The 24,173-nt window shown below is 45.2% G+C and overlaps 1 protein-coding gene across 1 annotated transcript in view; it reads right to left on the bottom strand.

The window, feature by feature from the left end:
• LOC117354948 (SCO-spondin-like) overlaps positions 1–24,173 on the bottom strand; it is a 441,431-nt gene that overhangs the window by 66,498 nt on the left and 350,760 nt on the right. Inside the window, 4 exon segments of the mRNA XM_033932909.1 lie at positions 367–537; positions 7,743–7,789; positions 12,929–13,081; positions 20,337–20,577. Coding sequence (XP_033788800.1) covers positions 367–537; positions 7,743–7,789; positions 12,929–13,081; positions 20,337–20,577 — 612 coding nt within the window.

Raw genomic sequence — 24,173 nt, 5'->3', positions numbered from 1 at the left:
TAGGGAAAAAGTTCAGTTTACAGTAAAATGTGGAGGGTTACAACCCCCCAAACCCCCCATAACGCCGGCGCGAAGTCTATTAAGTAAAGTGGGGGGGTTCCCCAACAAAACCCCCCGTCGCAGCCCCTAAAAACAGTCATTATGAGCGGCGCGCGCCTCCGCGCTGCGCTCAATTGTCCGGGCGCGCCTTTGTCTTTCGCGCCGTTGTCTATGAACCCTTATATTTGGCTTTAAAATGAATAAAGATATTAAAACCAAACCAAACGAAACCGTTCAGCACTTCAGGGCGTGCGTTTTGTGAATTTGCAATTTCAAACATGTCAGCCTAGCGGAGGAACGGTCTACACACCACATCATTATTCTTACCTCCACAAGGAAATATGGTGCATTCTTGCACTTCTCTATCTGAACCCAGGCAGTCTGTCCCGTTATTGCGAGGGGGAGGATTGATGCACGCCCTAGTACGGATTTGAATGCCTTGGCCGCAGGTGACGGGACAGTCCGACCAGGGAGACCAAGGGGTCCAGGCACCATCCACTGAGGGGAAGAGCAGCTAGGTTAGTAAGATTACTCTCTGGCTCAAGAACCATCCACACAGTTTGTCTGGATCATCACGATCTATAAAATCAAGATAAGGATGTCCAAAAGTGCAGTATGTTCATATTTATTTGCATTAGACAACAGAACTCATTATTAACATTCCGTAAATCGGTAAAGACCCTCCTCTTCAACTAAAGATCTCCTCTGTCTTCTCCCCCCCTTACGCCCCACCCCTCCACTCTCCTATCACCTTCCCGAACTCCAGTATAACCCTCTCTTACTCTCTCCACTAACAAATTGTACCTAAACGCATATAACTTTCCTTAAACTAAACTACTGTATTTCCCCCTTCTCTCTTTCTGCTATACTCTCCCTGTATTTAATTCTCTCCAAAATCTATAAATCCAACCACTAAACCTGTTGTACTACTTATATGTCTAATTACTCCCCACTGTGTATGTTCATTTGTAAACCGTTCTGAGCTACTGGGAGGACGGGATAAAAATCCAAATAAATAAATAAATAAATATCCTGTCCTCCCAGAAGAGCTCAGAATGGGTTACAAGTTTACAGTCATAATAAAACATAACAGGGTATAAACAGGGTTTACGTACTAAAGAAGCACAAGATATAGTAATGTGGTGAAGACACGAAAGGACAATACAAAGGGGAGCAGGGTAGTAGTCAAAAAGCTTGGCAATACTTCACGGGATGTGACAGGACAAGACCTCTGGCGTTCCTGGCCGGGCCTGTAGCTCTGAGGCTCGTTTTGGATAAAAGGATTGCTTAACTTAGGTGAAGCCTACTCTCCCGAGTGTCTAAGTTATTTTGTCAGAGTAGGTTTTTGAGGACAAGACCTCATACAGGATGGGGTGGTGATGTTATGAAACATAGAAAGATGATGACAGATAAAGGCCAAATGGCCCATCTAGTCTGCCTATTAGAGAATGACACGGGGACAAATTTGTCCCCCGTCCCCGCAGGAACTCAATTTCCCCGTCCCGTCCCAGTGAGTTTTGGCCCTGTCCCTGCCCCTTTCCTGTAAGCTCTGCCTTAACCACACAAGCCTTGAACACGTATGATTTTAAAGTGTTTGAGGCTTGTGCAGATGAGGAGAGAGCTTAGGCATTGGTGGAATGAGGCATTATGACATCACAGTCTGAGCTCTAGAATGTTGCTACTTATGATTTTAAAGTGTTTGAGGCTTGTGCAGATGAGGACGGAGCTTAGGCATTGGTGGAATGAGGCATTATGACATCACAATCCGAGCTCTAGAATGTTCCTACTTATGATTTTAAAGTGTTGGAGGCTTGTGCAGATGAGGACGGAGCTTAGGCATTGGTGGAATGAGGCATTATGACATCGCAGTCTGAGCTCTAGAATGTTCCTACTTATGATTTTAAAGTGTTTGAGGCTTGTGCAGATGAGGACGGAGCTTAGGCATTGGTGTATTGAGGCATTATGACATCGCAGTCTGAGCTCTAGAATGTTCCTACTTATGATTTTAAAGTGTTTGAGGCTTGTGCAGATGAGGAGAGAGCTTAGGCATTGGTGGAATGAGGCATTATGACATCACAGTCTGAGCTCTAGAATGTTCCTACTTATGATTTTAAAGTGTTTGAGGCTTGTGCAGATGAGGACGGAGCTTAGGCATTGGTGGAATGAGGCATTATGACATCACAGTCTGAGCTCTAGAATGTTCCTACTTATGATTTTAAAGTGTTGGAGGCTTGTGCAGATGAGGACGGAGCTTAGGCATTGGTGGAATGAGGCATTATGACATCGCAGTCTGAGCTCTAGAATGTTCCTACTTATGATTTTAAAGTGTTTGAGGCTTGTGCAGATGAGGACGAAGCTTAGGCATTGGTGGATTGAGGCATTATGACATCGCAGTCTGAGTTCTAGAATGTTCCTACTTATGATTTTAAAGTGTTTGAGGCTTGTGCAGATGAGGACGGAGCTTAGGCATTGGTGGAATGAGGCATTATGACATCACAATCTGAGCTCTAGAATGTTCCTACTTATGATTTTAAAGTGTTTTAGGCTTGTGCAGATGAGGACAGAGCTTAGGCATTGGTGGAATGAGGCATTATGACATCACAGTCTGAGCTCTAGAATGTTCCTACTTATGATTTTAAAGTGTTTGAGGCTTGTGCAGATGAGGACGGAGCTTAGGCATTGATGGAATGAGGCATTATGACATCGCAGTCTGAGCTCTAGAATGTTCCTACTTATGATTTTAAACTGTTGGAGGCTTGTGCAGATGAGGACGGAGCTTGCAGGGATGGGGCAGGGACAAGGAAAGATCTCTCTGGGATGGGGAAAATTTTGTCCCCGTGTCATTCTCTACTGCCTATCCGCAGAAACCATTACCTCGTTCTCTCTCTGAGAGATCCCACGTGCCTATCTCAAGCCTTCTTGTATTCAGACACAGTCTCTGTCTCCACCACTTCTTCCAGGAGACTGGTCCACCCTTTGTGGTAACCAGTAGAGCTGGTTTTATTGCTGCCCGTAGTTCCCTGCCTGCCGGGTAAAGGCTGCTGCTACTCGGTACGAGATCAGGTTTTCATTGTATTTAAGTTCAAAAACATGAGTGATATAATATAGTTTGTACGAAAGGAGTTTATAGTGGTAAGGTTAGTAATTTATACACAGATTTAGTATTTTAAATTTTGTTTTAACAGTGTCCCCTCCTGATGAAGAGCCGAAACTCGAGTCGGGGGGGTCATGGAAAATGATATGGCAGTTTAGTTTAATTTATGCCTAACTAAGAAAAACCTCCACAGACTTCAGCTAATTCAGAACGCCGCGGCCAAGCTTATTTTCGCAAAAGGCAAGTTTGATCACGTCTCCCCTCTCCTCTCCAAGCTTCACTGGCTCCCAGTATACTCCAGAGTCCTCTATAAATGTGCCTGCTTAGCCTTCAAGATCCTACATGGCATCCTACCCCCCGTTATCCCACTCCTTTGGAATTCCTCAAACCCGCTCTCTTCTAGACGCTCCCAAAAACTGAAACTATCTTTCCCCTCTATAAAAGGTATATCCCGCGCAGGAAAACTTGGAACATCCCCCTCCCTTTTAGAACCACAGAACTCTGGAACAACCTCTCATCCCCGCTCAGAAATTCTAGCTCCTTCCAATCCTTCCGTAAACACCTGAAAACTTGGCTCTTTTCAAAAATCTAATCACCCCCCGTTCTCTAGTACCCTGTTCCCTCCCTATCTTCTTATTCCCTCTCCTATATCCATCTTTGTAGTTCCTTTCCTCTCAACCTCTGTAAACCGTGCCGAGCTCTGCGCTTGCGGAGATGATGCGGTATACAAACCTAAGGTTTAGTTTAGTTTAGTTTAACGACACGTTTCAGCACTTTTAAGCACCAGTCACTTTATCACAGCTGCGGTTGATGGAGTACCCGAGCATCCAACGATTCCAGAGAAGTGGTTCTTTTTAACCTACTGTATGTTTAACGGTTGGGTCAGGGACGGTAAAGAAGTGACGATGGTCCCTATTATAACCGCAGTTTGGTGTCATCACTAAATAAATGGTTATATGGTCTGAGCACTTTACATTTATATTTATAGTTAGTGATTTATAATTTTTAACAAGGGCTGTGATTAAGTTAATGGGCTTTGTGATTTTCATCACAGATTTTGATTAGTTATCTCCCTATTTTGTGGTAGTAACCAGTAAAGCTTGACAGTACATTATAGGGCCTGACACAACATGGTCTGTTGAGTTTTGGGAAGGACTAGGGAAGGGTCGACATATGGATGTCCAATTCCGATTTCAGAAGGGGAAGAGCCATCTGTGTCCAAAAAGATGGACCTTGTTATTTAGGCCTGAATGAGTAGCCATCCACTGGAGGGATTAAGGCAAGTTATCACCTTAATTCTCCAGTGGTTGCTGTACCCCACCTTTCCCCTGAATGTGAAACCAGCAAAGGATACGGGGCTCTAGTGAAAGGTCACTTGAACACACAAAGTCAGAGGCGTGAAGAAAGTACAAGAGGTTTATTTACAGCAGTGAGCAGCCTGCTTACAAGAGTGCCAGAAACAGGAAATGCATGGACTTTTATGCCCTTTTCACAAACTAATATATGCAAAATCTACAACTTCTCATTTGTTACTTCTATAACTTTTCTACAATTATTATTGGTCCTAAGCCAGCACTTGTGATAGGTTCAGGGATACAACTTATAGTCCTATAGGAAGCTAGTTCATTTACCTGCTTATCTAAGCCTTGCAGTTCTAACTGTTACATGTTCAGGAGGGCAGGGTACATCATGGCTCAAACTCTTATCTATTTAGCTTACAATGTGGTAAGGCAGGGACATACATTTCAAGCAGATGATAACAGCAGATTGTACACTGTTTCCAGCTATGTAGGCCAGAGCAGTATTTCAAACAACAGTTAACCATTTCATGACCCTACACTATGACAATTTCAGGAACTATACAAACATAGACACATGGCGGCAGATAAAAGCCAAATGGCCCATCCAGTCTGCCTGTCCACAGCATTCAGTATCTCCTCCTCTCCCTATGAACATTCGTGGTACTAAAATCTTTTAAAAATGAACAGACCTCCAAGCAGAATTCAGCCTGATGTTTAATGCAGTGGGGCTGAGAACCAGGGGACCCAGATTCAAATCCTACCTCTGTTCTCTGTCATTTTTTTTTTAAATTGTGAGTCCATCCAGAGATAGAAAAATACCTACTTTACCTGACTGTCCTTCTCCTTTACAAAGCCACGGCAGTAACAGCTCGGACACTCATAGGAATTCTATGAGTGTTGGAGCTGTTACCACAGCGGCTGGCGCTAAAAACGCTAGCGCGGCTTTGTAATGGAGAGTGTGTATAAGAAACCTGTAAGCCTGAAGGCTACTGAAGCGTTGTACATTCAGGGATGGTAGGTATTTTTCTGTCAGGGCTCAGAATTTAAAAGAAATAAAATAAAACCAGTTGCAATGGGATCTGAACCCGGCTCCCCTGCTCTCAGCCCCCAGCTCTAACCATTAGGATACTCCACTGCTCTGTGGGGACACCTATGTGGCCATCGTGGTCCAGATTCTATAAATGGCAACTAGTGGCATCTACATTGCATTACATTAGAGATTTCTATTCCAAGTTTCAAGTTTCTTTATTTTTGATATACCGTCTTCAAAACAAATGTCTAGACGGTGTACAATATAAAAAGATTGTAAGGGACAGTTAAAATAGGTAAATAAAATCAATATTTTATCAAATATTAAAAAAATACTAGACGAATTCGGATTACCGTACATGAAACGGAAGGAAAGTAGGGGAGGGAAAGTTTGTTTAAAATACATCGAAGTAAAATTAATAAAAAAGGACGTTAAATGGGGGAGGAGTGGTAAAAACATTAGGAGGGGAATCATTTCAAAAGAAGTATCAGATGTTTCAAAGCTTCACATGAATCAAGGAGTTAAGAGGCTGAATCTAGTACTAAAGAATAAAGGCATCTTTAAAGAGGAAGGTTTTAAGTTTGGCTTTAAATTTTTCCAGGGAGTTCTCTAATCGAACGTCTAATGGGAGGGCATTCCACAGAGTGGAGGCGGTAACTGAAAAGATGGATTTGCGAGTAGTACCGTAAAATAGTTCCCGTATTGATGGTATGGAGAGTAAATTTTGATTATTTGATCGGAGGGTCCTGGATGATGAATAAGGGATCAAGAGTTTATCTATGAACGCCGGTTGGTTAGAGTTGGTTAGATTAAATTATACATTTTAGTGGACAAATGTATGTAATACATATAGATATGAGAGAGTGAACGCAGAATGTTTAGGGTTTAGGGTTTATTTAACAAAATATGGAGTCCATTGGCTTTATTTGCTGCTTCACATTAAAAGATAATGTATTGCCTTCTGAGTTTTTTCACTACACATCTGGGATGGGATGGGGGGGGGGTAAGGTAGGGAAAGGTATTGGAAAAATGGATATTAAATCTTCATATTAAAGTAATAAAGATGTTTAGTATTATTAATATTAATAATTGATGGAAGGGGGTTGGGTATAGTTATGATTCTATAATATTATTTGTTTGAAATAGTGTATTCTCTGTAATATTTTGCTATTTTCAATTAAATGTATTACACTATTGTAATTTAATAAAATAATAAAAATGTTTAAAAAAAAGAGTTTTTTTGTTTTAAAAGTGTGGTTCAAGGCGGATTACAAAAGAATGACAAAAAACGTATTACAAGAAGAAGATATCTGGTAATTTCTAGAGGAGATAAAGAACAGATGAGGTTGTTTTTCTTCAAAATGCTCATCTCAAAGCTCCGCCTCCCAGGTACGTTAGAGAGATTGTGAGCCCGCCGGGACAGATAGGGAAAATGCTTGAGTACCTGATTGTAAAACCGCTTAGAAAACCTTGATAGGCGGTATATAATCCTAATAAACTTAAACTTAAACGAAGCCTTATGCGAAATGGTGGTCCCCACAGGTTCTCTCGAAGATAAGCGCTGTGCTTGTATTTTTAAGCATGCTTGCACTTTGCGATCATATGTTGTGTTGGGAGGTTTTTTTTTTGGACCTGCGATAGAGATATTGGGGAAGAACGTGGTGTTTGGGATATTTACGAAACACCAGCCTCGCCGAGGCCTTTTCCTCCCTTCATGTTTTGGTGGTTAAAATGTAAAGGTTTGAAAAATGAAAAATTAAGGGCTCCTTTTATGAAGGCGCACTAGGGCTTTTACACGCGGAATAGCTCACACCGCATTGCCTCGTGTGCTAGACCTTAACGCCAGCATTGAGCTGGCGTTAGTTCTAGAAGCGTAGCGTACGCTAATTTCTTGCGTGCGCTAAAAATGTTAGCGTATCTTAGGGCTCCTTTTACGAAGGCGCAGTAGCGGTTTAATGCACGTAATACCGCATGCTAAACCGCCAGGCGCACTGGCCGCTACCGCCTCCTCTTGAGCAAGCGGCAGTTTTTAGGCCAGCGCGGGGGATAGCGCTTGATGAAAAGTCGCACGCGTTAACCCCGCTAGCGCGGCTTAATAAAAGGAGTCCTAAGTACTGTAATAAGAATAAGAAGAAATTAGAGGTATTTACATATATTGTGGGTGGCGGATCCACTATCATTGGTTTGCGTTTTGGCAAGTTTTTTGATAGTGGTATTTTTCATCCTTTTTATTTTTTATACCTTTATTTTTAGGCCTTCCGTTGTATATTGTTCTTACCTTTACAGTCAATATCCTGGCAATAAATCCCCTCTGGAGTGCAGATACTGACAAAAAAAAAAGAAGATGAAAGACATTTTTATTTCATGATCTGCTTATTCTAGAAGGGCCAACAGACTTGTCCTGCACTCAAGTCATCCCAGTGCAATCATTCCATTATCTGAGGGGGGTGGGGGGGGGGGGCGATCGTAGATTCACTAGTTATATCACAAATGTGTTATTTCTTAAATTTTGGCATCCGGTTTTTTTGGACATACATTAAAAAAAATAAATCTCTTCTGCGGTTTTATTTAATCACTTACCTATGACATCTCCAAATTCACAAAGTTCATTCTTTTGTAACTTAGGGGTCCTTTAATTAAGGTGCGCTACCCGATTTAGTGTACGCCCGTAGGAATATAATGGATGTCTTAGCATTTCGGCCCAAATTCTGTAACCAGCGCCTAATGTTAAGCACCTATCTCGGAGGTGCCCACCTCGATCGGCACCTATCTAAATTGAATTACAAGTAGAGAATGACACGGTGACAAAATTCATCACCGTTCCCGTCCCCGCGGATAATCGCGGGAAATAATCCCATGTCATTTTCTAGTGTCTATTTCAACCTCGGTCCTTCTACACCAGCATTCTTCAAAGCAAAGCTTGAGGGTCAGTGGTTGTGCTTATGTGAGCCAAGGATAATGAAGCCATTGTGACATCACTGATGTGATTGGCTCTTAGGCACTGGTGGAATGAGGTATTGTAACATCACAATATCTGCTCTGGATACCAGAGACTGTCATTCTGTAGTGTCTGTTTCAACCTCAGTCCTTCTACACCAGCATTCTTCAAAGCAAAGCTTGTGGGTCAGTGGTTGTGGCCATTCATACTCTCTTATGTGAGCCAATGATAATGAAGCCATTGTGACATCACTGATGTGATTGGCTCTTAGGCACTGATGGAATGAGGTATTGTAACATCACAATATCTGCTCTGGATACCAGAGACTGTCATTCTGTAGTGTCTGTTTCAACCTCAGTCCTTCTACACCAGCATTCTTCAAAGCAAAGCTTGTGGGTCAGTGGTTGTGGCCATTCATACTCTCTTATGTGAGCCAATGATAATGAAGCCATTGTGACATCACTGATGTGATTGGCTCTTAGGCACTGATGGAATGAGGTATTGTAACATCACAATATCTGCTCTGGATACCAGACTGTCATTCTGTAGTGTCTATTTCAACCTCGGTCCTTCTACACCAGCATTCTTCAAAGCAAAGCTTGTGGGTCAGTGGTTGTGGCCATTCATACTCTGATTCTTCCCTCTCTCTTTAAAGAATGACATGAAGATGGTTTCCCGCGGTTATCCGCGGGGACAGGAACGATGATGAATTTTGTCACCGTGTCATTCTCTAATTACAAGCTCAATGAAGCTTTGTAATCAGCCCTAATTGAAACATAGGCGCCTAACAAGAAAGAGCGATTCTGTAACAAGGCGCCTCTAAAAATTTAGGCGGCCTTCAACAAAATAGGCGCTGTGCACCTTAGGCGTGGGCGTGGCTACATTAGGCGCCTTATTGCAGAATCCCCGCTCGTAAGCGTGCGGAAGCGCTCACAAACTTTTAGTTGTGCCTAGCGCTGGCCTATTTCTTGGGCGCCTCCAAAATAGGTGCCGCTCAGCGCGATTCATTAAACAGCACCCAATTTTACTTGAATCACACTGAACAGTGCCTAATTCGGCGCCTAACTTTTGGGCGCTTCTTGTGGAATTTGCCCTTAAATGCTCTGACGCTCACAGAATTCCTATGAGCGTCGGAGCAGTGTTGGCGCATTTAGCACCCTGGGCCGCAGCAGAAACCTCAACCGTGGCTTAGTAAAAGACGGCCTATGTTAGATTATTGTAATATTCAAGCATGAGATTTATTTGTCCCCAAATTGACTTCCAGAAACTAAGGGCTCCTTTTATCAAGCCGCGCTAAACCGGCGGCCGCGCGAGCCGCTACCGCCTCCCTTGAGCAGGAGGTAGTTTTTAGGCCAGCGCAGGGGTTAAAGCGCGATGAAACGTCGCACGCGTTAACCCTGCTAGTGCGGCTTGATAAAAGGAGCCCTTCGTATCAATGGACAAAAATATAACAGATGATCCAAAGTCCCTATATTAATATGGCAATGCCAGCATCTATTAGATTTATGAAGCTGTGATTTGTGGTACACTTCTCTCTCGTTATTCGCGGGGGATATGGGCAGAGCCGGACTGCAAATGGCGAAAAACCGCGATTATCCGGCTCTGACCCACCCCCACCTCCCTGCCGCCTTCCCAGCCTTACCTGGTGGTCTAGAGGGCTTTCGGGGCAGGAGCGATCTTCCTACGCTCCTGCCCTGTGCAGATCGCCATGAGGAAATGGCTGCTGTGAGTTCCCGTAGTCTCTCGAGACTACGACAGGAACTCCCTACAGCCATTTCCTCATGGCGATCTGCACGGGGCAGGAGCGTAGGAAGATCGCTCCTGCCCCGAAAGCCCTCTAGACCACCAGGTAAGGCCGGGAAGGCGGCAGGGAGGTAAAAAAATATGTGTTTTTTAAAATTTCCCCCTCCCCAGAAAAAAAATTATGTGAAATCGCGAGTGCAGAAACCGCGAATGGGGAGGAGGAAGTGTACGTTACTTCATGTTAAGCCTACTTTAGACAAGTATAAAAATTGCCTTTTCCTCATCATGACAGGAATAGCTGTTCAACTGATCACACATAATTGGAAGAACCATGACAGGATTAATTACACTTTTTGGTGGGTAAATGTGTGTACCACGTATAAGTATGAAAGAATGATGGCGGAACGTTTGGGGCCTAGTAAATCCTTTAAGGATGTGTGGAGTCCATTGACTACTTTTGTTGCATTACAGTAAGGGTCATGTTTCTTCCCTTTTCATTAGATTTCTTTACACATCCAGGGAGGGAAATGTACGTTGAGGAGTTAAATTATTTAATTATAATATTGAAATCACATCATATGTATTATTGTATTAATAATTAAGATGAGGATGGGAGTAAATGATTGTATAATGTAATAATTGTATAGTTATTAGTGCGTTCTATGCAGTATTTATGATTTACCAATTGTATTGCATTTTTGAAAATCAATAAAGATTTAAACAAAATAAAAAAAAAGATTATTGTAATATTATATACTGCAGAATCTCACAAATATAAAAAAGCTTATTCAGAATACAGCTATTTGATTTCTTTATGGGGCAGGAAGGTAGTAGCTATGAACATGTCTCCCTCTTACGTATTAGCTCGGTACCACTGGTTGCCACTTAAAATCCAAATTTGAGATTTCTATTGTCTGTCGATCAGTTTGAAGCACAGGCTTCAAGTATTAGACCTACTAATGCATATTTTTAATGCATTAGACTATGGGCTCCTTTTACGAAAGAGCGTTAGCGGTTTAACGTGCGGAATAGCGCACACTAAACTGCCAGCTGCGTTAGCCGCTACCGCCTCCTCTTGAGCAGGCAATAGTTTTTCAGCTAGCGCGGGGGTTAGCGCGTGATTACAAATCACGCACGCTAAAGCCACTAATGCGGCTTCGTAAAAGGAGCCCTATATCAATGTTCTGTGCAAGTGACAAAATCTAGATGAGTCTATATAAAATTGAATGCATGATAGTTATACAGCCAGCATCTGATATTACAACGAACCCAAACACATTCAACCATTGAGCTTTTTTGGGACCTTGGTTTCACAAAAAGTGTTCAAGTACTTTTCCTTTCTCTGGGAATATTAGTGAATGCATAATGCCCCCCCCCCACACACACACACTTTAACCGGCTATGTTTTCATTGGCTCCATACACCCAGAAATTCAATGCTGGAGCCTGGACATAGCCTGGTATTGAATTTCTCTAGATAATGTCGGAAGTAGTCAGCAAAATGCTGATTGCTGCCCGCTGAATATTATGAAGGTATCTGAGTTTTCAACTTTCCTCTCTAAATGTTCAGTTTCTGATCTTTCTCTCTCTATATCCCACAAATGCTCTTCCCACCCCATGGGTTCAGTATAGTTACTTGCCCATGCAGTGGCGTTGTAAGGGGGGGAGGTCTGCCCCGGGTGCTGTCTTGGTGGGGGCCCAACATCTCTCCTCTCTGACCCCTTACCGCACGTGTGCTTTCCCTTCCCTTTGACACCCCAGACACTAAGAGCCCCCCTCCTTCCGATCTTCCCGAACCCTCCCACAAAATCCTGGTGGTCTAGTGGGCTGGGGAGGGGTTCGGATCAGACCCTCCCCCCCAGCTCGAGAAACCTCCACCTCTGTCACCACCTTTCGTCAAAAATCAGGCAGGAGGGATGCCCACTCCCTCCTGCCTTGAAGGGCCGCCTCTTCATAATGGCAGCCCTTCCCCCTCCCGGTGCATCCTGGACGCACTGGAAGGGGCTTAAGGTCCCGATTGGCTCAGGTGCCTAAGTCACTTCCCCTAGGGGAGGAGCTTTAGGCACCTGAGCCAATCGGAGCTTTAGGCTCCTCTTAGTGCAACGCCGGCATGCAATGGGAGGGACCTATGACCCTGATTGGCTCAGACCTGATGCACCGGGATGGGGTAGGGCTTGCATTTTGAAGAGGTGGCCCTTCAAGGCAGGAGGGAGTGCATGATTTTCCATGCAATGTATGGGGTGGTAAGTAGTTTTCCTTTTGCCTATTATTGATACCATTTTGTATTTCCTTATTTTATGGTGCAAAATAGCCCCAATGATGTGGACTAGATCACTACTGTAATTTCTCATTGTTTTAGTTTATTTCCTTACGTGACATAATAATGTATCTAATTTTGTTACTTATGTAATAAATGCAACTAAAGAATTAAATAGAAAAAAAAGAAAGGCATGGGGTGGTGGTGTCGGGAGTGGAGGGTTCTCAAGCTGGTTGGGAGGGGTTCTGATCCGACCTCCCCCCCCAGCACACTAGACCACCAGGATTTTGTGGGAGGGGTGATCTGAAGGCAGGGGATGATTGGTTTTGGGGAGGATGTCAGGAAGTCCCAGTTTTGGCAGCAAGGAGGGGGCGCACGCTGTGGGAAGGGGGGCACAGACCTCCACCCCAGGCACTCCCTACCCTTGCTACGCCACTGTGCCCATGGGTGTTCTGCTTCCTATCATGGGTGCTACTGACAGAGTCCTCCCAACAATAAACCAGTAATGAACGTGCAAGGACACTGACCACTGCTGGCATTCTCCAACCAGAAAGGTGTCCCCAAGGTGGCGCTCCTGGTTATCGTGCACACACAAAGGAGGGCAGAATCCCCGGTCACAGGGCCGGGTCCGTGTCTGCGCCGTCCAGCAGTCTTCACTCGATGATTCAGAGGTCGATGTCCTGTTTGCCGCCAGTCATAAAAACAAAATAAAAAGCGAGGTTTTGTAAACCTTAACATTCTTTAAATTTTCCTATAGACCCCACAAATAGACAGGCCCCCTTTTCACGGTAAAATTATATCTGCAGTCTAAATTTGTATCAGAAAATTGACTTTTGGGTCATACAATGTAGGTGGCCTGCCTCGGGAGGTGTTTTTATTTTTAAAAACGTTCGTCCCGATTGGTTGGTTAGGCAGCAGCTGGCCACCTACAATTGGAACACCGTTTATAGATTTTGGCCCAAAATACATGCTAAGCTAATACAGTGGTGCCTCACACAACGAACTTAATTGGTTCCAGGAGCAAGTTTGTTATGCGAAAAGTTTGTTATGTGAAACGCGTTTTCCCATAACAATACATGTTAAAAAAAATAATTCGTTCTGTAGCATAAAATATGCTAAGATGACATAAAAAAAGATAAATTTTTTGTTATTATTTTTATTTAGATACATCTAAAAACATAATTGTTTTTTAAAACAACACACATTTTTTAAATTTAAAGACAGACTAAGTAGAGTCTAATTTTACAGTGAGAGAGGGCAGAGTCTCAGCGGCAAAAACTGGGACTTAACTGTTCATTTTTTTTTTCTAGCATCGGGGAAGCGGCGAGAGTAGCTCCGCCCCCCCCCCCAACGCATCAGCAGTAGGCGCCGGGCCCCTGCGAGCCGACGGTCCGCCACTGCACAGGGAGCCAGGCGGAGAGAGGGCAGTTAAGCGCAGTGCCTGCGCGGAAGGATGCAGCTCGGGCGACTTCGTTGTGTGAAACGAAGTTCGTTGTAGGAAGCAAGACATGAAGTTCGTTGTGCGCAGCGTTCGCTGTGCGAGGCGTTCGTTAGGCGAGGCACCACTGTATTCTACAAAGGAGACGTGCCATGCAGAGCAACCCTTTACCAGAAGACTCGTTTATTTATTCATTTAAAACGTGCAATACCGCCTTTAACCGAGCTGAGCAGCGCAAGGCGGTGTACAATCTTATAAAATAAAAGCAAGAACTGGAACTACAAAATATTTGATAGAAAAGAATCAATCACAACAAGATCCTTAATAAAACAATTCGAAACACAGATACAAAGGAATATAGGGAGAGAAAGGGAGGGGGAGAAGGGAAACAGATTCCGATTGCGTGTTCACTCAGAAAACACTTGCTCAAAAAGATTGCAATTTTGATGCTCCTAAGATTAGGTTCTTTACGAACATTTAAAGGCAGAGAATTTCGAAGTGATGAACTAGTAAAGAAAAAAGCAGATAATTATTTTTATATACCGCCAAACCATCAGTTCTTGGTGGTTTACACAACAGTAATTACAGCAAGTAATTAAAATACAGATCCAAATAACAGTGTCTTATAAAAGAAAATAACACAATTCAATAAAGATACTGACTAACAAAATGCGACCTAAACTTATTCAAAGTAAAATATGCACAATACAAATTATTTATACTAAGATAGATAAGAAACTGTAAACATTATTCCATAAAAAGAATTAAAAAATCTGCTTATCATGATAATTTTGAAATCAATTAAATTTTGTATTGTTTAAATAGGTGGAGGGGCATAATCAAAAGAAAAAAAAACGTCTAAAAAGTGTCCTAAATGGCTACTTGGACGATCAAAACACCTGATTGTCCAAGTACCCATAACCAAAGCTGGTTTTTAGATGTATGTAAAACCAACTTAGGCCTTTCCCCTGCCTCTAAACCAGTGGTCTCAAACTCAAACCCTTTATGGGGCCACATTTTGGATTTGTAGGTACTTGGAGGGCCGCAGAAAAAATAGTTAATGTCTTATTAAAGAAATGACAATTTTGCATGAGGTAAAACTCTTTATAGTTTATAAAACTTTCCTTTAACAGTTAAAAGGAAAGATATATAAACTATAAAGAGTTTTACCTTGAGCAAAATTGTCATTTCTTTAATAAGACATTAACTATTTTTTCTGCGGCCCTCCAAGTACTCTTTTTTTTCTGCAGCACCCACATTTAAAGTTCAATATCTTTTCTTTCTCAAAACTGGCACATTTCAATCACTAAATTGAAAATAAAATCATTTTCCTATCTTTGTTTGGTAATTTCATCAGTCTCTGGTTGCACTTTATTCTTCTGACTGTGCATCCAATACTTCTTCCCTTCTTTTAGCCTCCTGTATGCTTCCTCTCCTCCAGACCTCATTCCCTCCCCCAACTTTTTCTTTCTTTCTCTGTCTGTCTTTCTCTGATTCCGTGCCCCATTTTTTGCTTTGTTTCTGGTTCCCTGTTCCCCCTCCTTCTTTCTTCCTTCCTCCGTGCCCCATTTTTTGCTATTTTTTTCTGGCTCCCTGTCCCCATCCCACCTTCTTTCTTTCTTTCTTCCTTCCTTCCTGCCCTCCCCCATGCCACCGCCACCGCAGAATAGGCTGCTGCTGCTGCCGCTATCGGGAACAGGCCATCTCCCTGCTTCTCTTCTGCACGGGGCTGACCAACTCTCGCCGCCCGACGTCAATTCTAACGTCGGAAAGGACGTTCCGGGCAGCCAGGCAGCGATTGGCTAGCCAGAACGTCCTCTCGACGTCAGAATTGACGTCGGGCCGCGAGAGTTGGTCGGCCCCACAGGGAAGAGAAGCAGGGAGATCAAAGAACACGGTGCCGGCCTGATCCCCGATGACAGCAGTGAGAAGGGAAGGGAAGCAGGATCGGCACCGCTACTCTAGACGAGCCGCACTCTAGGGAGAACAGTGGACCGTCCCCCCTTGGTACGCCACTGGAGCAGCAGCGTGTCTGGCCGGCTTGTTCGTTCAAAGCCGCAGGTGGCGGCTCCTTGCGAGATCTGCACCTGCGTCTGAAGCCTCTCTGATGTTGTGACATCAGAGAGGCTTCTGATGTAGGAGTGGATAGTGCAAGGAGCCGCCAACTCGCGGCTTTGAACGAACGAGCCGGCTGCTGCTCCAAAAGGAAGAGAATGATGCCTCCAGACTGCGGGCCGCAAATAAAATCTGGAGAGCCACATGCGGCCCGTGGGCCGCGTGTTTAAGACCGCTGCTCTAAACGCACAGAGAGAAAAGAGGCATGTTTAGAGGAGGGGAAAGAGCGGGCGGTGGGCGGGAGGTGGGCCGACCTACACTTAGGCGTACAACAGGTATAACCAAAACCTTAGGCAGGTTGCCTAGTTGGCACTTATACGTTTTTGACTTAGACCAAGTCAAAACACGTCTAAGTGCAGAAAACGCAACCTGCCTACCCCTCCACCGCAAGCATCGCGGCAGGAGAGATGCCTCATCTCCCCTACTGCGATGCCATCACTCCTCTACCCGAACTGCCGCGACCCGCAGCAGGGGGGGCGATCGTTGGGGGGAGGGGGGTTGCGTCAAGGGCAAGAGGGCCTGGGATTCCTCCTGCCCATAATGTAGTGGGGGGTGGGGTTAGGGGGTCGCCGGGGCCAGGAGGGCTTGGCCTCCCTCCTGGCCCATTCCAGTTGCGGGTGGGGGGGTCGCCGGGGCTAGGAGGGTTTGGGCTACCTCCTGGCCCGATCGTACTCAGGGGGGGGTCACCGGGGCAAGAGAGCTTGGGCTCCCTCTTGCCCCATATCGTCGGGAAGTTGAGGAGTCGGCGGGGCAAGAGGGCTTGGGCTCCCTCTTGCCCCATATCGTCGGGAAGTTGAGGAGTCGGCGGGGCAAGAGGGCTTGGGCTCCCTCTTGCCCCGAAATCGTCGGGGAGTCGTCAGGGCAAGAGGGCTTGGGCCCCCTCTTGCCCCGATATCGTCAGGGAATTGGGGGGGCAAGAGGGCTTGGGCTCCCTCTTACCCCGATGTGTCAGGGGTGGGGGTCGCGGTTCGATATGGCAGGAGGGCTTGGGCACCCTCCTGCCTGGATCATTGTGGGGGGGGGTTCTGTAACCGGTGTTGTTTTTGACAGACACCGGTTACAGAATCCAGCTTTTAGGCGAAGGACTGGCTCCTCCTTCGCCTAAAAGCCCTTCTGTTGGACGTGTGGGGCTTAGGCGTTTTTTTGGGTTCATTATGGCCAAAAAGTGTAGACGTCGTGGGGGTGTACTTTTAGACGTAGTGGTGATCTGGGCGTTTAGTAGAGGCAGGCCATAATCAAAACAAGGACGTTTGTTTTGGTTATGGACACTTTCCCTGCTTCCGCTTTGAACGTTTAAGGACTTAGGCCAAAAAGGGACTTAGACACTTGTTTTGATTATTAACCCCATAAGTTTTAAGATCTTTCCGAAATTGATAAGTGAGGGCTAGAGAAAGAAGAGCATTCAAACATGAATTCATTACTCCTGCTTGAAACGCCTGAGTCCAATCTAAGAAGTTCTTAAAGCGGCACGCTTTCGCTGAAGGAAAATAAAACCAACCAGATCTACGTATATTTTTTTTACATATAAAAAAATCTAAAATGAGCAACAAGATAAGATGGAGCTAACCCAAATAAAACTTTATAACAAACGCATCCAAATTTAAACAACACTCTAGCCTCGAACGGCAGTGGACCAGATTGCTTTGTGGATTCAAGATGAGCCTATCTAGGAGGGGGAAGGACAAGTCGATGATCATTTAATGAGTGGAGAGTGCGCAATGGAGTGTATGGAATGGTCAAACCATGGAGATGTTCTGGTTGTTCACAATGTAAGGCTTTAATAATAATAATAATAATAATAATAATAACTTTATTCTTGTATACCGCAATACCATGGAAGTTCAATGCGGTTAACAATAGAAGAGACTGTACATTTACAGCGATGATACATATTACAATGTTGTTACATTTACAGAGGTGTTACATAAATAGCAGTATTAAAAAGGCATATACTAAAGAAGAGACTGTACGTATACAGCGATGTTACATGTTATAGCGGTGGTACATTTACAGTGATGTTGAATGTGAGGCAATGAAAAGGCAGGGCAGTTAGATAAAACAGAGATTGAGAAAGAGAGGCCATAGTGGCTTGGGAGGGGGGCGTAGTCAGAGGGAATGGAGGGATGTCGAGGTCAGGAGGGTGCAGGGAAGGAGGGAAGGCAGCGTTAGCGGAATTTGTCGAAGAGGTAGGTTTTTAGTGACTTCCTGAACAGGTGGTAGGGCGGGGAGTTGGAAATGAGGGCAGTAAGGCAATTGTTCCATTTGCCCGCTTGGAATGCTAGGGTTCTATCAATGAATCTCTTGTAGAGGCAGCCTTTTAGGGAGGGAAAGGTGAATAGGTGGGCATTTCGTGTGCGGGAGGGGCCTGCTATTTCAAGGTGCTCGGACAAGTAGATTGGGGAAGATCCTGTTAGAGTTTTGAAACAGAGGCAGGCGAACTTAAAGATGATCCTTGTCTCTACTGGAAGCCAATGGAGTTTGGTGTAGTAGGGGCTAACATGGTCGTATTTTTTGAGATCATAGATGAGGCGGACGGCCGCATTTTGGACTGTTCTAAGACGTTTGATGGTATTTTTATAGGATCCCAGGTAAATAATGTTGCAGTAGTCTAATATGCTTAATACCAGAGATTGAACGAGTAGACGGAAGGCTTGGTGGTCGAAGTAGCGTTTGATGGTGCGCAGTTTCCAGAGGGTACAGAAACATTTTTTCACCTGGGCACTGGTATGGTCATCGAAGGTTAGGGTGCGGTCCAGGATGACTCCAAGGATTTTTATGGTGGGTAAGATAGGGTAATCTAGCCAGTCTGAGGGAAGTGTTTGTTAATTTGTGGTTGGGACTCGCTAGGAAGATTTTGGTTTTAAATGTCAAGAAGAGAATTTTAAATTTAATTCTGAATTGAACAGTGATGGTGACATGTGGGCATACCTGTTAACTCGACATAGGAGGCATATTACACAGTTTTGTAAAGTTTGAAATTTGCGTTACAGGCCCTGGGTGAGTCCAGAATAGATGGTGTTACAGTAATCCAGCTTTATTGTAAAGAGTAAGAATTAATGTGGAAAATGTAGCAGTATTAAAGATACTTCTGTCTGTACGAAGCTGTCTAAGGGTAAAAAAAAAAACGGGAGTTGCTTAATGATGAAATTTGAGGGGCAAAGGATAGCTGAGAATCAAAGAGTATGCCAAGATAGCAGTAGGTATTAATTGGAGCAATTCTGGGGGATCCTGACAAATGATAGGAAGTCGATTTGTAGAACAACAATTAGTAGAATGAAATTGGTAGGACGACAATTGGTAAGATGCAGGAAGTTCCTATCAATTATCGTTTGTGTTCTCAGCCCCCTCTTAAGATATCACTCTTCCCCCTGAAACCGACACCCCTATATACACCCCGACACACCTGGGCTTGCCTTCAGATGATCACGGCAGGGGAATCCCCAATCAGTTGATTAAGGATTAGAAACATAGAAACATAGAAAGTGACGGCAGATAAGGGCCAAGGCCCATCAAGTCTGCCCACACCAATGACCCTCCCCTACCTCCCTTTGCGAAGAGATCCCACCTTTCGATCCCATTTAGCTTTAAAATCAGGCACACTGCTGGCCTCAATCACCTGCATCGGAAGACCATTCCATCGATCCACCACCCTCTCGGTGAAGAAGTATTTCCTAGTGTCGCCATGCAATGTCCCTCCCCTGATTTTCCATGGATGCCCTCGTGTTGACGTGGGTTCCTTGAAGAAGAAGATATCCTCCCCCACCTCGATACGGCGCGTGAGGTACTTGAATGTCTCGATCATGTCCCCCCTCTCCCTGCGTTCCTCTAGGGAGTAGAGCTGCAATTTATTCAGCCCAATTCCTTCCTCCCTCCCTCCCTCCCTCCCTCTCCCCACCCCCTGTATCTTCACAGGAAAAAAATCATCAGGGAAAGCCCCGATTCCTCCCTCCCTCCCTTCCCCATCCCCTCACACCTCTCCACCCCCCCCAACATCCTCCCCCTCCTACACCCTGTATCTTCGCAGGAAAATATAATCAGGAGGGATGCCCACTAGAAGTGTTGGGCTTGGCAGGAGAGGGTGGGTGGGAGGGAGGAAGAAATTGGGGCTCTCCCTGCCAATTCAGTTGATCACAGCAGGGGAATCTACCACTACCACCCCGGGCACCTCTCACCACGCCACTGTTTGTGGGTATCGGTGCGCCTCTGTACCGTGCCCCTCTGCACCCCCCCCCCCCCTTTATAAGAAGCTGGAACTGCAGGATTTGTGCACTTCCTCGCAGACCCTGCAAATCCCCTAGAGTAGCGCCTCCTGCTGAAAAAGGCTGAGACTGCTCCAATATGGAGGTCAAGAGAACTGTTCACAGGATATGTCTATTTCTTACCTGAATCTGCTCTGGAGCCCCTTCCCACATGTAACACTGCACTGAGACCAGGTGGACCACAGACTCCACGCGCAGCTCAGCGTGAGGCAGGTGTCATTGGTGCACGCCAAACGTCCTTCAGAGCAGGTGCAATTGTTGCATTCATCCTCGTGGGCGCTTCCCGGTGCCCAGCTGTGCCCATGGATATCCATGCACTCGCACTCTTGAGGCGGGACACAGGTACCATCTTGTTCCAGGAGCCCTGAGTGAAAAGCACCAGCGGAATTAGGATTAAACTGATGAAGCTCTAGCCTGGTTTTACTTTGCTTCAGGTCTGACCATGACGTGGCCCTGAAGAAATCATTTACAGTCTCTGAAACTTTTTTTTTTTTTTTTAGCTCTGGCACTCTAAACAGAGCAAATGTTTTTCGCAGCACATTATAAATCCATAATAATAAAAGACTAAGTGTGCATGTGCTGTCGAAAATCCGTGAGTCCTGGTGGCGTGAGCTGTGTTTCTGTGCCAGTGCTCACGGCGCCTGCGCTAGCGCGTGTGCCAGCGACTCCTCCCTCCCACTGCCGGTCCTCTTCAAAGCAGCCTGCTGAGGTTCGCCAGCCACCGTAGCGAACCTTGCAGGCCGCTCTAGAAAATCCAGGGAGGCGAAGGCGGGACGGAGGCTGCAATCGGCAGCGGCTGCTGCTACTCCTCCAGCCGCCTAGCTCCTCTCCGCCGGCCCCGGCTGGCAGCCTCCTCTGCCCAGTCCTCTCTGCTCCGGTGGCCCGCGCAGGAGAAGGAGCGGATGAAGCAGGGAGATTGTGCAAAGGGAAACAAGGGGGTTGACGGGACGGGAAGGGGAACGGGAGGGGGAGGAAGCCTAGGAATCTCTAGCACCCGTTAATGTAACGGGCTTAAAGACTAGTTAAATTATAAAATTGCAAAACCAACCAAAAATTAAATTTGAGAGTTATTTATTTAAAGTTCTTTAAGCTACGTTTGGGTAATTGTAACAACGGTGGAACTAAAGTAGATAAAACAGAATTGCTAACTCACATCAAATATCCCTCTTTTTTTTTTTTTAATTTAATTTCTGTCAGAGTTGAAAATCCGAGTTCACAAAAATAAGACGATCCAATCAGTAACAAAGCCTAGATTGCTTCGTTGCTCAAATTAGGATAAATAACGCATAAAAAATGAAAATAAAATTTAGTTAGTGTTTAACGACCAAACACGTGAAAGAATGATGCTTATCTGGGCAGTTGTATCCTTACGCACACACACATCACTCATGTCACCTATTCTAGTGCATACGGGAATTTGTAAAAAATAAAGTAAAATTCTGGAATCTCTCGTGGGACACCCGGAATCTCTTCGAGACACACCACTGTGCCGTGGCACACAGTTTCAGAGACACTGATTTAGAGGTTCATTTTATAACAAGGCACCAAGGTTAAGTGAGCGGGAAGGCGTCTATTTTAGTGTGATCTTATGAAGATATGTAGGGGGCTAAGTAACTTTATAAAATGCTAGGGCAAATCCAGCAGCGGTCACGCCTAGATGGAAGGCATGGACATTACGCCTGCTTGGGAATATATGTAAGTGCTCATGGTATTTTCTAAAGTATGCAAGTAGATTGCGACTCCATCCATGACCTGCACAAACTCCTCCCCTGGGCATGCCTGCTGTACTGGCTGGCTTGCAATCTGTGTACTTTTACGCATGACTTAATTTTATAACAGGCCCTATATTTATAATTCTTTATTCATTTTTAAACTTTCAACAAGTGCACAATATAAGTAATACATAGATTTACTAACATCACTTGATAAATCTATCAAGATCATAACAAAGGTATATATATGTAATGTAATGTAATGTAATTTATTTCTTATATACCGCTACATCCGTTAGGTTCTAAGCGGTTTACAGAAAATCTACATTAAGATTAGAAATAAGAAAGGTACTTGAAAAATTCCCTTACTGTCCCGAAGGCTCACAATCTAACTAAAGTACCTGGAGGGTAATAGAGAAGTGAAAAGTAGAGTTAGAGGAAAAATAAAAATAAAATAAACATTTTAACAAGACAGCATTGATCTAAATACTTTGGAAGGTAGAAGAGAGGAGAGAAAGGAATAGAAGCAGAAGGGGGAGCCGTTGAACAGTAGAATTCTGGAGAAATTTAAATGATAGAAATAGAACAAAACAAAGACAAAACCTTATCTAAACCCTTCTTCCCCCCTCCCTTTCCATACAATTATTTAATTTTCTTAACATTATTTATGATTGGAAGGGAAAGGGGAGGGTTTATATAAATGAAAAAAAAAATAAAAATATAAAAAAAAACCCCCAAAAAACAGGCCCTATATTTAAAAAAAAGTTTATTAAATTACTCTCCCAAAGTGTTCTTGGTCTTAAGTGATCTTTTTCTACTGAAATTCTGAGCGTTATTACTTTAAGGGCAATTGCAGGCCTCCAAGGACGAAACTATTAGCACAGATCATCCTCCCAGGGGTGTAGCTACCGTTAGGCGAGCCTGGCAAAATGCCTAGGGTCACCAAATGGTAGGGGCTGCTTGTGGTGGTAAACAGTGTTCCCGCTAAGCTGCGCTGGCGTGCGCTGGCGCACAAAATATTACATCGCAGCGCACAAGTTTCACGTCACAGCGCACACTCGAGCGGAGGTGAGAGGAAGCGGCGGCGGTCTGCCCTGATCGCCTAAGATGCAGCAGCGGCGGCATCCCCGTAATTTACGGGGATCATGAAAGGAGCCGCCGCTGCTGCATCTTAGGCGATCAGGGCAGACCGCCGCCGCTTCCTCTCACCTCCGCTCGAGTGTGCGCTGTGACGTGAAACTTGTGCGCTGCGATGTAATATTTTGTGCGCCAGCGCACGCCAGCGCAGCTTAGCGGGAACACTGGCCTGGTAAACCCTCCCTTCTTCCACAAGTTTAGAATCCCCTCCCGCATGGCAGGCCCAGCTTCTTTCTAACCCTTCCTCCACATGGGCCTGGCATCTCTCTAACACCCACTGCTCCCACCCCCCTGTGCTGCAGGTCACCAGCAGTTGAAATGGCTACCCTCTACCCATCCCCACCTTGCCGGGGCCTTTCCTGTGCCACAATCCACCTCCGATATAACTTCTTGTGGGTGACATATGGCATAGGACAGGCCCTGGTGGAGCCAGCCAGAGGTAGCCTGTTTCAACCGTTGTCCTTTCTGGCGACTTGCAATGCAGTTTAAAGACCAATGGGCAGGGCAGGATTAACCAATAGGCCAAGTTGGCACGTGCCTAGGGCCCGATGAAGGAGGGCATCAACATTGTTTTTTCCAAACGGCGATGGGCCCCTCCAGCATCGATCGGCAACGCGGGCCCCCCCCCCGATCGGCAATGCGGGCCCCACCCCAATCGGCAATGCAGCCCCACCATCAATGGAAAGTAAGACAAGCAAGCAACACGGGTAAGAAAGGCAACGGGAACTGTAATTGTGCAAGCGGTGCTGCTTGCCCAAAGCTTCCCTCTGACGCAGCTTCCTGTTTCCGCCTGGGCGCATGGTGGGCAGGGGGCCCAGTGTACTTGTGTGCCTAGGGGCCCTCGACTTATTAATCCTGCCCTGCTAATGGGGGAGGGGTTTAGAATGATGCTAGACCTTTTGCGAGGGGAAGATGTTAGACAGATACCAGACCTGCACAGGGGACTTTTTTAGAGACATCAGAACCGCAGAGAGAGGGGAGTTAGAGAAACATCTTTTTCAAACTGCCTGACAGTGTGATCAGTGGCTTAGTAAGGGAGGGGCAGGGGGGGCCCTGGGTGCCATCTTGGGGGGGGGGGGTGGCGCCGGCACCTCTCCTCCTCTCTGCTCCC

This window comes from Geotrypetes seraphini, chromosome 2, assembly GCF_902459505.1.
Source record: "Geotrypetes seraphini chromosome 2, aGeoSer1.1, whole genome shotgun sequence".
In the NCBI taxonomy this organism is placed as follows: domain Eukaryota; kingdom Metazoa; phylum Chordata; class Amphibia; order Gymnophiona; family Dermophiidae; genus Geotrypetes; species Geotrypetes seraphini.
This window is presented reverse-complemented; position numbering and strand designations above follow the sequence as displayed.